Below are 13426 nucleotides of genomic sequence, written 5' to 3'. Positions count from 1 at the left end.
TAGTGATCTAATCCTGGATTGGACTTCCAACGACTGACAATCCCTACTGCATAGCAAATGTTAGGTCTAGTACATAACATTGCATACTTAAAGCTTCCAACAGCCAATGCATAGGGAATCTGCCTCATTTCCTCAACCTCTTGAGGTGTCTTAGGACACTGTTCCTTAGACAAAATAATTCCATGCCTGAAAGGTAATAAACCCCTCTTGCATTCTACATCGAGTACCTAATCAACATTTTATCAATGTACGATGCCTGAGATAAGGCCAACCTTTTGTTCTTACAAATCTCTTATGATTTGGATCCCTGGAACAAACTACACGTCTCCCAAATCTTTCATTTGGAATTGGATAGCTAGCCATTTCTTAATGTTAGTCAGAAAACCTACATCATTCCCAATGAGTAGGATATCATCCACATACAATACAAGAAAAACTACTGAGTTGTTGATGATTTTTTTGTAAACACAAGGCTCATCAACATTCTGATCAAAGCTAAATGATTTGATTGCCCTATCCAATCTAATGTTCCAAGATCTAGATGCTTATTCCTATAATGATTAATAATCATTTGTTTGGTCAATAAATCATTAACTTGCTTAATAATTTCTCGTAAGTATGACCCTTCATTTTAGATCCTAGAGTTTCGCCCTAATGAGCCAATCCAAGAAAGAAGCATCTAGATCAGAATGCTGAATAAATCTTATGGATTTGATCAGAATGTTGATGAGCCTTATTTCATTCACCCAGGAAACATTTCATTTACTAAAGAAAAGTAAAGAAATAATTTTTGGAGTTCTGAACAAGAAGAGAAAAAAAGGGTGTATTGCAATTTATCTAAAAGCTGAAACACATTGCAACAATGCAATGTTGAAGTTCATATATAGAACCCAACATAAATCTTTGGAGTTGGCACAGACTTCAAATCTGAAAGTAAGAGGAACCAAGAATAGATGAATTATTTGTACCCAGGTTGCGGCCCTGAAGGCACTCCAGATCCATAACTTGAGAATGATCCACAAAAAGATTCACCTAAATACAAGACATACAAGAATGTCATTGAGTAAAGGATTGAAAAAACAACCATAGGAAGATAATCTTAAAGTGCTACAAATTATCTGATCCTGATCATTCATGTGGAGACATGTGAGCGGTGGTATCCTATACAAAGAGTTTGTATAAGACCGGACCACGAAATGATTAGTCTCTTTATATAACACCATTAATAATAGAGACTTACATTTCATTAGGATGACCATAGGTGACATGACCTGAATCCTGAGTGAGTTGTGAACTCCTACTCATGAAGGCGGTCATTTGATTTGTATAGATGAAAGTGGCCTTGACAACTCAACAAGCCTACCATTTTGGGGATTCGTCTAATTGAAGAGCTATGAACTCAACTACACAAGTCGGAATTCGCACCTTCCCTAATGCAAGAGTAAGTAGATAACTTGCTCCCTCAAGGGTTGATTTCGGGTCTTGAACATAGTGGCCACACCCTCTCTTGACCCGAGAGGACTTGGTCATAGTGAGACTATGACTTATTGTTCATTAGAGAAATCAGTGGTACTTAAGGAGTTAGATGTAACTATAGAGGCAAACGGTATTTTGGCTCAACTGTACTTACGAGCAATTTGTGAAGGGTCATCGCGCTGTTGATTGGTTATATCCAATGGACACAGAAATATATTTATAGTGCAAAGAGTGCAACTGTCGGTCTTTAGTGGAGTGCCCGACAATTAACAGATGGTGGATAATGTAATTACCGAGTTTAATTAATTATTCACGTATCGTTGGAACTTCGAGCTACAGGTTCATAAGGTCCCCTTGGTAACTCAAAAGTATTTTGTTAAGAATCAGTTTTTGGGTTTATGTGAATTGTTCAAATTAATAAGAGGGAATTTAATTATATATGATATAATTCAATTAATTCAATTATATATGATATAATTTATATAATGTATTTGATACATTAATTGGAGGAATATATATTTTAATGAGATTCAATTGGTTGTTAATTTAATATAAATATGATTTATATTAAATGCCATAAAATAGAGAAAAAGAACTATAGTTTATATTGTATGTGATGCGATAATAAAATTATAGGTTATAAATATAATATGATAAGTTGGTTATCATATTTATTTATATTATTTATTATTTTGAATAATAATCCTTTTTTCTCAAAAACTACCTTAATGGGTGGTTATGCAATTTCATGGCAATTGAATAAAATGAAAAATTGGTTTTTTTTTTCTTCCAAGAGAGTCGAACGCAAGGATAGAATATGCGATTGTCTATACGACAAAAACACAGAGCATACACGATAAGCTCTTTGTCTATGTGATAGCCTAAACGATTGAAGTAGTTCCTATGCGATAATGCTTCTTCTTCAATCATTTTCCTCCTCCAAACTTCTCTTAACCAAATAGTCAAAGCCCACCACTCCTGGGTTCTCACCCCGAGCATACCAAGGAATTCGAGTGGTAGTGTTCTCTTCCCATTTGGTTCATGATTTTCTTGAAGAAGGTATTTAAGATCTTGTTGCTGTTTTTTCGAGGAGTTCATGACCGTTCGAGGGATACAAGAAGAAGTATCCTTCAAAGGTGATTTCCCTTGAACTCATAATCTATCTACGTTTACTATAAATTTATTTTTCAATCGAAATAGAATTTGCACAATCGGCTTCCACTCAAGAATCTCCTTATGTAGAGATTCCCTACATATACGCAACAACGTTGCAACGCTCTTCCTAGTGTTGCGACGGTTTTATAAAAGAGCAATTTGGGTCAGCCAATAAAACGACACCGAGTACACCCGATCTTGAGCGTCACTGCTTTGTTCCAGCCTCGTTTTTGCTCCCTTTTACACCAAAGTTCTATAAAAATTTCTTCCCATTTGCAAATTGTATTGATTTCGAACATCTTTCGTAGGTAAAGGGTAAGAATTTAGTCTGGGTTAGTTAATTTAATTTCGTTCCAATTTGATTCTTGAGACTTGTTTTGTAATTCTGTGAGTTTGTTATGAGAATTTATCTTGAGCATATTCTTCAATAGTCTTCATGGGATAATCTGATAAATTAGCTATGCATGTATAATTGATTGCTTTGATCGGCCCTAATTTGTAATCGTTAGGTAGTCGTCACCTAGAAGCATGAGTTAAATTAGTTTATTGTGTTAAATTGGGATTCCATTTAGCAAGCATTTACTTTCTAACTTAGATAAATCTCGCTCAATTAATTGGTTAGACGATGGAATCAATTAATTGGCTTAGCTTTGCCTTGAAGCCTAATGCCTGTTGATTGATTGATTGGTTGAGCATTCTTGATTTTCTATTAATTTACTTCATTTTGTGGACTACCGGTTAGGATTCTAATCGAGTAGGCTAAGTTTTAACTCGAACATTCTCACGCATCTTTTGAATAGCCTATGATAGAATTGATGAGGAATGAATTAAACTATAAATATCCAAGCTAAGTATTTTGTTTGATTGATTATCTACATATTCGTTTGCATTGCGCACTTTTCGTTTTTGCAACTTTATTTCACAACTCTTCACAAACCCTCCCTCCTCCCCCCCCCCCCCCCCCCCCCCCCCCCCCCCCCCCCGATTACTTCCTACAAGTGTCAATTTTCGAGGAATCCTAATCGGCTCTCTGTGGTTCGACCTCAGACTTGTTACTTGTACTACTAGTTAGTATAAGGAGTTAGTTCGGTGCATACAAATATCATTTGCATAGGCGCGGGTTCGCGGACGACGGCGAATCCAGCGGCCGACCGATACACCACTACCAATGTCTATCATAGGTTTGTTTATACCTTCAATTTTAGTTTCCCGTGTTCTCCCTTTTGATTTTTTATCTTCTTTTATTTTTCTAATGATTCTTCTCCTTTAACTATCTTCCTTTTAATATTGCTTACCATCTATATAAAAAATTTAGGGTTAATAAATATTACCACTAAACAAAAAACTAGAATTAGACTTAATAACTATAATCAATCATAAATTGATAAGAAGAAAAGAAAAGAGTTATACCTTTTGAAGTTGAGTAATTATTGATGTAGTTGTAGAAGAAAGATGCGGCAAGAAGCAGTAGAACCTTCACTGATATACTCATTTGGGGTGAGATGCACATATATGAACTAATAATTAAGAATCTACCTTCCATTTTTTTTTTTTATCTCTATAGAAAAATTGTTGGAGAGAGATACATCATAGAGGGGGGAAAAGTTAGTTACAAATATAGCAATTAGGTCCAAATTATTAGGAGATATAATACAATGTAAAAGAATTTTTAAATATAGCAAAATTTAGATTTAGCTTTTGAAGTCTATCAGTGATAGACTATATCACAAATGGGAGTCTATAAGTGATAGAGTCTATCACTAATAGATTTTGCTATATTTGCAATTCTTTAAAATGTTGTTATATACTTAATTATTAACCCTAAAAATACTATCCGTTGCAATTATTCATTATTTTACACAAAAGTCTGACCCAATTACCTTTTTAGTTTTCCTTACGATTCACTATATATATATATATATCAAAAGAAGCATGTAAGGGAAGTTTCTTACAGTTATGAACTTCCCAAAATGAATTTTTCTTCTCAAAACCTATACAAGTAAGGAAAGTTTCTTTAAAAATCCAATTGTTGCCCTCATAAATGAAAGCAAGAATTCAACAAGGGGTTTCGAAGGAAAAAAAACAGGGTATATCTGATATATATAGCACTGTATATTTGAATTTTCTAGAAATAAACCACGGTATATTTATAAGTGTATTAACAAGACAATTTATAAGATATATTGACTTATAAACCAAAAAATGTATTTTCAATATGTTTATAAACACACCAAAAGATAAAGCATGGTATATGTAATGTATATTTATATTTTTCAATATATTACCAGTGTATTCAACATATACTTGAGATCTCAATAGAGGGGTGATAAATTTCCAACTATGAATATAGAAGAAAATAAATGAAATCTCTTAAAATAAAGAAAATTTTAACTTGATATATACTACATTAAATGAATATCAATCGAATTTAATAAATAACAAAAATCAAAATCAAAATTCAAAAATGATGTTAGTAAAGAAAGAATTAGATAGCTTGAAAAAAAAATTATGAAAGGTAATATAATGAATGATATTTTAAAAAATACGATTCTTATATAATTAATGGTAAATCCAAAATGATATACCTTTAAAATATTACAAAACTAAAAGATAGGGGAGAATATCAAAATGTTAAAAATGACCTAAAATGTTGCTAAAATCTAATTGAGGAACATTGCTAAATTTTAGGACCTTTATGAAATGCTAGTTATATAGTAGCCTAATTTCTAAATATTTCTTAACAATAAGGATAATTGCAATGGATAGTAATTTAGGGATAATAATTAAGTGTATAGCAACATTTTTAAAGTATTACAAATATAGTAATTTTCTTAAATCTCTTTTTTTTTTTTTTTATTTCTATTATATGTCGTTCTTATTTCAAATTGGCAAAACTTAAAAGCCATTACCTGCATTTCTACCCATTATGACACTATTTTTCCCACCCTCAATGTCGCTTTGGGTCTCAAGGACATCATCGAAAAATTGTCGATTTTGACCCAAAGAGTTTTCTTCCAATTCAAAAGTAACCTCATTTTTAAAATCTACCCTTTTTTTAAACTCTTTTCCATCTTTTTAGACTTTAAGTGGAGGGACCCACTACGTGAAAATACTATTTTGTCCCTCGATAAATGGTCATTCAATTGCCTTGAATATGAAGTCACCCAACTTACTTAACTCACATATCTTAAATCAGAAACTTCAATTTTAAGTTTCACATTTTGTTTTCAAGATGGAAATGTTTTACGTGAGGGTCCCAATTTTAGAGGAATAATTTTTTTCAGAGGTCTCAAGTTCAAATGAATAATTTCTTTACTTTTTGAGAGTTTCAAAAGAGGCAGGTATGTTAGAAAGTAGTCTTTTATTTTTTTTATGTTAAAAAGTAGTCGTTTGTCTCGTAAAGTTGAGTTATTAAATAAGTCTTTTGTCTCGTGAAATAACTTCACAAGACAAACTTACAACATTGCGAGACAAACAAGATAGTCTTTCATTTGTCTCGCAAAGTTATAAGTTTGTCTTGTGAAGTTACTTCATAAGACAAAATATAGAAATGAACTCAACTTTACAAGACAAAAGATTGACTTTTGTCTCCTGTAAAGTTGAGTTCATTTCTGTCTTTTGTCTCGTAAAGTAACTTCACGAGATGTATCATGAAAAATTTTCATGAGATGCAGCAGTGGAAAGTTTGTAAATTAGCTTCAAAGCTCTTTTTCATTTGTTCTTTTTCAATCTTTTGTCTCGTAATGTTGAGGTCATTTTTATCTTTTGTCTCATGAAGTAACTTCACAAGACAAACTTATAACTTTAGAGACAAACAACAGACTATCTCGTGTGTCTTGTAATGTTGTATGTTTGTCTGTGAAGTTATTTCACGAGACAAAATACTTAATTACGAACTCAACTTTACTAGACAAATGACTACTTTTAAACATAAAAAAATAAAATAAAAAAAAAATAAAAGGCTAATTTTCAACATATCTGCCTCTTTTGGAACTCTAAAAAAGGAAAGAAATTGTTCTTTTGAACTTAGGACCCTCTGAAAAGGATTGTTCCTTTAAAGTTGGGACCCTTTCATAAAGCATTTGTATTTTGAAAATAAAATGTGAAATTGAAGATTAAAGTTTCTAATTCAAGATATGTGAGTTAGGCAAGTTGGATGTTTTCATATTCAAAACAATTGAATGACCATTTATTGGGGGGCAAAACAATATTTTTACGTGGTGAGTTCCTCCACTTAAAGACTAAAAAGATGGAAAAGATATTAAAAAAAAATAGATTTTAAAAATGATGTTACTTTTGAATTGGAAAAAACATTTTGGGTCCAAATCAACAATTTCTCCAACATCATCTACGATTTCTGTGGCTTTCCCTCCTCGATGAAAAGGTAATTTTACTGAGTTTTCTTCCACAAATTAAATTTTAGTGGGTCAACAAATAATATAGATTTAAGATTCTAATTATACTTTCTTCTTCAATTATTAATAGTTGATATTTCGATTAGTTACCATTTTTTTTAAGTTCAATAGCATGCGTTGTTGGAAGATTCTATTCTTTCTTTTTGGTTCGAGGTTTTTTCTCAAATGATCTCTTATGTTGTTTTTGTTCATTTTATTTATCATTATTGATTAACATTGGATTTTTCTTTTCAATTTTATCTTTTTTTCTTTCATTTCCATTATATATTCTAGTTCGTACAGCATTCTCTTTTTTAGTTATATTTGGTTTTCATTGACTTTTATATGCTTTACAAGTTCCTTTCCCCTCTCTTTTGATATTTTATTGGTGTTTATCATAATATTTTTTTAGCATAATAATTGTGGGATTCAAACTTAACTTTTTTAACCAATGCTCGTGTTGGTTTTTATCACAGTATATTTTTTCAGGTTTAGAAGTCTATCTAATGTTGATGCACGCAAGATGTATGCAAGTACACATGGTTAAGTTATAGTAAAGTAAATCTGTCAAGCAATTGAGTATCATCCTCACAGAATCAAGTTGTCGAATTATGCTTAGCTATTCAAGAATTATATTGATTTTATCTAAAGATTGGTTTTGTGATGATGGTTTTGACTTTGTAAATGAAATAAAGCAAATAAAGATAAAGTCAAAATTCAAAAGACAGAAACATTCCAGGGTATTGAATTCCTTAATTATTTCACTAAGTTATACAAAAGGATTCTATGAGTTATTATAGTAATGATATGCTCAAGTCTAGAAACTATTTTCAACATTTTTACCTTTCAATAATAATCTATTCTCGTGCAAATATAATTAATAAAAAATTACTTGAAACCAAATTAAGAAACATTGCAATAAAGATAGTCATGATCGACTTTCATTAACAACCTAACTATTTGCATGAAAGGTTTAGCTAACGATTCATTACTACAGATCTGCTCAAGCATGCAATCTTTTCTAATTGGTATTCAACCTAACATATATCTTGATATAATTAAGCACAATAATATTGAAAAACATTCAAAGGCAAAGATCCATATAAAATACTATGCATTAACGTAAATCCATAATTAAGTTCATCAATAGAACGTTTAGTCACACAACGATGCTACGAACATATTCTCATGCATTAAAAACAACCATATATTCAGCCGAGAAATAAAGAGAACGAAGAAAAAACATTCTCGAAGTTATCTTTATTGTTGAAGTTCGTCAATCTCGCCTTGATTCACATCTTAGGATCTCGAACGGCCTTCAAATGACCCTCTAATTTTTCTCACTTTTTCTAGACTGAAAAATCTCTTTTAAGGCACTAAATTTCATGGTGTGATGTAATTTAATTGGCAGCCAAAACCCTAAGGGATTATATAGAGATGATTTTCTTTAAATTCCAATTTCTTTCCAAAAATACTCTAGCGTTGTGGTGCCCTTGGACAACATCGTGGCATTGCCTGCGTCTGCTGGAGTGCAACAACACTATCTCATTTTCCCCCCTCTCGGGTTTTTGCACTAAGCGTTGCATTGCTCTGGTTTTAGCAATTTCATGTTTTCTTCCCTTCTTTCAAGGTATGACTCGGGCCTCATCCAACATAACCCTGAAATCCACTAACACATACATCAAATTTATCAAGAATTATATAAAAACTATCCTAAATCAAGAGTAATGAAGATAACGCACATTTGAGGTGTGTTTCTTTATCAAATATTTTTCTTTTTCTTTCTTCATTTTTTCACTTTCTTCCTTCAATTTTGTTTTCTCCATCTTTTTCATTGATAACTCAACCTAAAATATTTAAAATAATTTGATGAAATCTCTTTTTCAAAGCAACTCTAAGAACTAAAAACAACTAAATATAACTACACTATATATGATTGAAGCTTAAAAGTACATAATAGAAGTTTATAAGTAGCATTCTATAGATTTCTATATACTATGTGAAATATATCAATGATCAGTGTTAATAGATTTCAAATAATGACTATAAATCATAGACTATAATCATTGATAGATTCTATCGATGATACCTTATATCATCATAGTCTACTCATGATAGAGTATATATCAGTGTTAGATTTTATTGTTTATCTGATTCTATCAATGATAACTTTTATTGATGATATAAGTCTATCACTGATAGATTTTGCTAAAAGTGATAGTACCGAAAATGTGCTACCTTACTCTACATAATTTAAGGTCATTCCTAAATTTTATATGTTTAGCGATTTTATAGGTATCGAGCACTTAAATGATAGAATCGAGGGTTGAGCTTAAATGTATGAATCGGGAAAGAAGAAGAAAAGTCACAGAAATTTCCACTGAAGGCTCGGCACAGTGATGCCACTAGGTGCCACACTCGACACAGATTTCAGAGGGGCAAAGATGCTTCGGGTGTTGCAGTGCCCCAAATATTGACACAACATACAAGCGCCGAAGTGCTCGCCTGGCGTTGCGGCACAGCGCTGCCACCCAAGAAAAAATTTATCTGCAGCGTCGCGACGCCACGTCAAATTTTATAAATAACCACTCTGTTTTAGGTTAAAATCATCCAGCCGCCAGACCTCTTTCTCTGCTTCTTTCCTAATCTATTATCACCTTAGGCTAGTGTTAATGATTGGGAGCTTGCTCCAATTGATTATGAAGTTGTTTATAAGGTAAGGTACTCATTCTAGCTTGAATTTGTAAGATTTTCTCCATTTTTATGTAAACTGGTGAGAAATGGAACTTGGTTTATATTTATTTGTTGATTTCTATCTTGATTTAATAGATTATGATCCTATTATCTTGCAATTGTTTGACAAACATTCATGATTCTATGATTTATCGCTTTGAGTTATATTGGCTTAAGTTCCTAAATCTATAAGAAGCAAAAGGTTAGGTTAGCATGTTAATCGTTGTCGATAATGGTGAACATTACTCTAATCAACTTAAAAGGAAATCGATTGAATGTTTAATCACAGCTTTTTCTATTAAATGTTCAACTTAGCTTCATCCTAGCTCTTAATGTTGTTACTCCAATTAAATAAACATGTTTTTCATTGGACTAATTAGTTAATTAGGTCGGTTAATTAGATTCTGTAACTAATTTGATTAAATACAAACGAATCAAATTATGAGAATTTGATGATCAAGTCTACTAAATTGGAGAATTCCGAATTAAACCCGAACTAAATCTTTCCATTGTTATTAATGCTTTTGTTTACTTTTTATGCAATTTACTTTCACTGCAATCAACTCAAAGCAACCCCCTTCAATTACCTCGGCTACACACACATTAATTTTTCTTCTTGTGGATTCGACCTGACTACTACTACTACCTTAAAAGTAGGAGAGGAATTATTTGATCAAGAATACAGTGATAGAAGTGTACAACTAATATGAATCCATCCGTGATAAAAAATCAATTACTATCAATAGTAAAATCTATCAGTGATAGACTTTATTGTTGATAATTTCCTATCATCGATAAACTTTATCATTGATATACTTTGAAGCTAGATATAAATTTTGTTATATTAACAATTTCTTTTGCATTATGTTATATCCCTATATTTGTAATTGCCCCCTTTTAAAATATTCCTTATTATCTCAATAACCTTCCCAAGAAAAATCACGGAGAGAAATTTCAATCCAATTTGTACTCAATAGTTATTGAAATTAAAATAATAAAATTGATACAACAGTCAAAATATGTTATTTCATTCATCCAGGAACCATTTCATTTACTAAAGAAAAGTAAAGAAATACATTTTGGAGTTCTGATCAAGAAGAGAAAAAAAGGGTGTATTGCAATTTATCTAAAAGCATCAAAACACACTGCAACAATGCAATGTTGAAGTTCATATATAGAACCCAACATAAATCTCTGGAGTTGACACAGACTTCAAATCCGAAGGTAGGACGAACCAAGAATAGATGAATGATTTTTACCCAGGTTGCGGCCCCGAAGGCACTCCAGATCCATAACTTGAGAGTGATCCACAAAAAGATTCACCTAAATACAGGACATACAAGAATGTCATTGAGTAAAGGATTGAAAATATAACCATAGGAAGATAATCTTTTCATACCTTTGGCCCGTAATGATTGATAAACCACTCTGATGTTTGGGGATTCGATGCTTCAAACATCGTTTTCTCTAGACCAAGACGCCCAATGATCTTGGCAATAATGTCTGTTCGAAGAGACTCGGCATGTTTACTGACATCGTCTGCATCGATCATTATCATGTCTGCCCCAGCTTCTAGGCATCTCTCAGCCCTTCTGATCAAAAGATCAACATCTTCTACAAGTTCTGCAAGTTACAGTGACAAAAGCCCAAGGTTTACAAACAATGGCCATAGAGACTGTTTTTTGTCAACGAAAGCTAAACTAATTGAAAAGGCTTTGTGGTTTAGAGAGCTTATCAAGACTAATAAAGAATGAGCTATGGGCATGATGCAAGTGAACTACATTGCACCTGTAGTGCCATGTTCAACTTGTTTTTCGATTTCAATGCCCAAAATAAAGCCATTGATTCTATATTCTTCAAATTCAATATCAATTTAAGATTATAAAATTGACTTGATTTCATAAGATCAAGCATGCAATAAAATACAACTAGAGCAATAATTATGAAAATCAATTCCATCTATGACAAATTGCAAGGCTAGATAGAATCACCATATCAGTAGTTATGCAGTAGGATCAAAGGCCATCTTGATTAAACCATAACAAAAGATTGGAAGTTTTTCTTTCCAAGTATTCAGTATCAAACTCACCAAATAGAGAACTAGAAATGCAGATTGCATAACAGAGCAAGCCATGGAAATACAAAGATGGCTGATCGCTGTTTCATGCCATCAAATGATTATACCCTTTTTTGTCAGCGAAATTTTGATGATTGAATCTGTGAATATAAAGAAATCGTTGCATTCAATGTATTTATTTTAATAACTATGTTCTGCACTCGAGTGATCATCTTACAAATGACAAACTTAGAACAGTCAACAGTTTATCTGATTGGTTTTTCAAAACCCAAAGCAAATCCTAGACCCATTTCTTGAGAAGAACAGATTTGCAAATGGCAACCTTACCAGAAGATCGTGGTCTTGGAACAATATAAGCTCCAAATGCGCGATTGCCACTGACGGGAATATCAGACTTGTTGAACTTAACTGCAAACTGAGGCTTAGCCCTAAGGCCACCGTTCTTAATCAAGCGCACGTATCTCAGAAGAGTTTCTTCAGGAACTTCAAGTGATCCCACGTTGAGCTCAATAGTGTCAAATCCCAAGAGCTTACATTCCTAGAAACACCATACACCAAATTATCACACCAGCTTCTGTCACAGAATTAAAAACAACAAAATTATTGGCATTCCTCTTCTTCTCACCTCCACATACTCTTTGAAACCCGATGGACCTTTGCGAAGTAAATGCTCCGCCCAGTCACCCGTACTGACATAGATGTCATGTCGATGAGCCATTTCCGTCACCTCTTTCATAAAATCCCTCGGCAACAGGCTGTGAGAACCCCCGGAGAATTTTAACCCATCGACAAATTGACCCACAGACTCAAAAATTTCCTTCACAGTACCAATTTGGGGAATGATATTAAAAAGAGAAACAAGCGATCAATAAGCGGAAATCATCTAACACCGTAACACAAAGAAATGGACACATGGATACAAAATTCTTCGCTCGCCCGAAATATAGAAGAAGAACACGCGAACCTGAATAACATTTTGGCTTGAGAGAGTGTAATGAGGGCCTCTCATCTCGGTAACTCCACATCGCCGAGGCTTCTCCGGTCGATCTTCATCCTCGTCGAAGCTTTTCCACAAATAAGCTGACATTTTCTCGAAGGCAGTGATCAATGGAGGGTGAATCGGAAACAGATAACTTCTCCCTACTCCTCCCTACGCAAAATTTAGACATATTTACAAATAGTTCCTCCACTTTTTGCATCTGTTTCTTTCGGAAACTTTGAGCTCTTTCTAGAATTATTTTGCTTTTCCTTTATTGCCCTTATCCTCCAACTTCACACGTCATACGTGTCATAATTATTCCATAACGATGGTTTTGTTTTGTTTTCACTTTTGAATTGCGGGTTTTTTTTAGTAAAACAAATTGGATTGGAGATCTCTGATCTCCGATGTCTCCGAACTCAGTTTATTTTAATGGTTGAATTACAGTTTTAAGCTAACATGAATGAACTGACATAGTACTTGTTAGATTCAAAGATGTGTGTTCATTTTATCCCTAACTAAAATTGAGGCCGTTGTAAATATGGTAATCATATCCAATATATTAGTAAATATAGCATAATGTAAAAAAATTTACAAATATAGTAAAATTTA

General features: G+C 32.7%; 1 protein-coding gene across 1 annotated transcript; it reads right to left on the bottom strand.

Annotated features, from left to right (window-relative positions):
* Nucleotides 1-10758: 10758 nt before the first annotated feature.
* Nucleotides 10759-13049, bottom strand: HSA32 (Aldolase-type TIM barrel family protein). The gene is made up of 5 exons (XM_039037973.2): nt 12800-13049; nt 12461-12652; nt 12163-12373; nt 11158-11381; nt 10759-11081 (listed from the first exon to the last, which is right to left on the bottom strand). Exons 1-5 carry the CDS (start codon nt 12920-12922, stop codon nt 10971-10973), a joined length of 861 nt encoding a protein of 286 aa, XP_038893901.1. The 5' UTR covers nt 12923-13049; the 3' UTR covers nt 10759-10970.
* Nucleotides 13050-13426: the final 377 nt, after the last annotated feature.

Source organism: Benincasa hispida, chromosome 8, assembly GCF_027475165.1.
Source record: "Benincasa hispida cultivar pf3 chromosome 8, pf3_genome.v1.1, whole genome shotgun sequence".
NCBI lineage: Eukaryota > Viridiplantae > Streptophyta > Magnoliopsida > Cucurbitales > Cucurbitaceae > Benincasa > Benincasa hispida.
The sequence above is the reverse complement of the archived record's forward strand: the minus strand, read 5'-3'. Positions and strand labels throughout refer to the sequence as shown.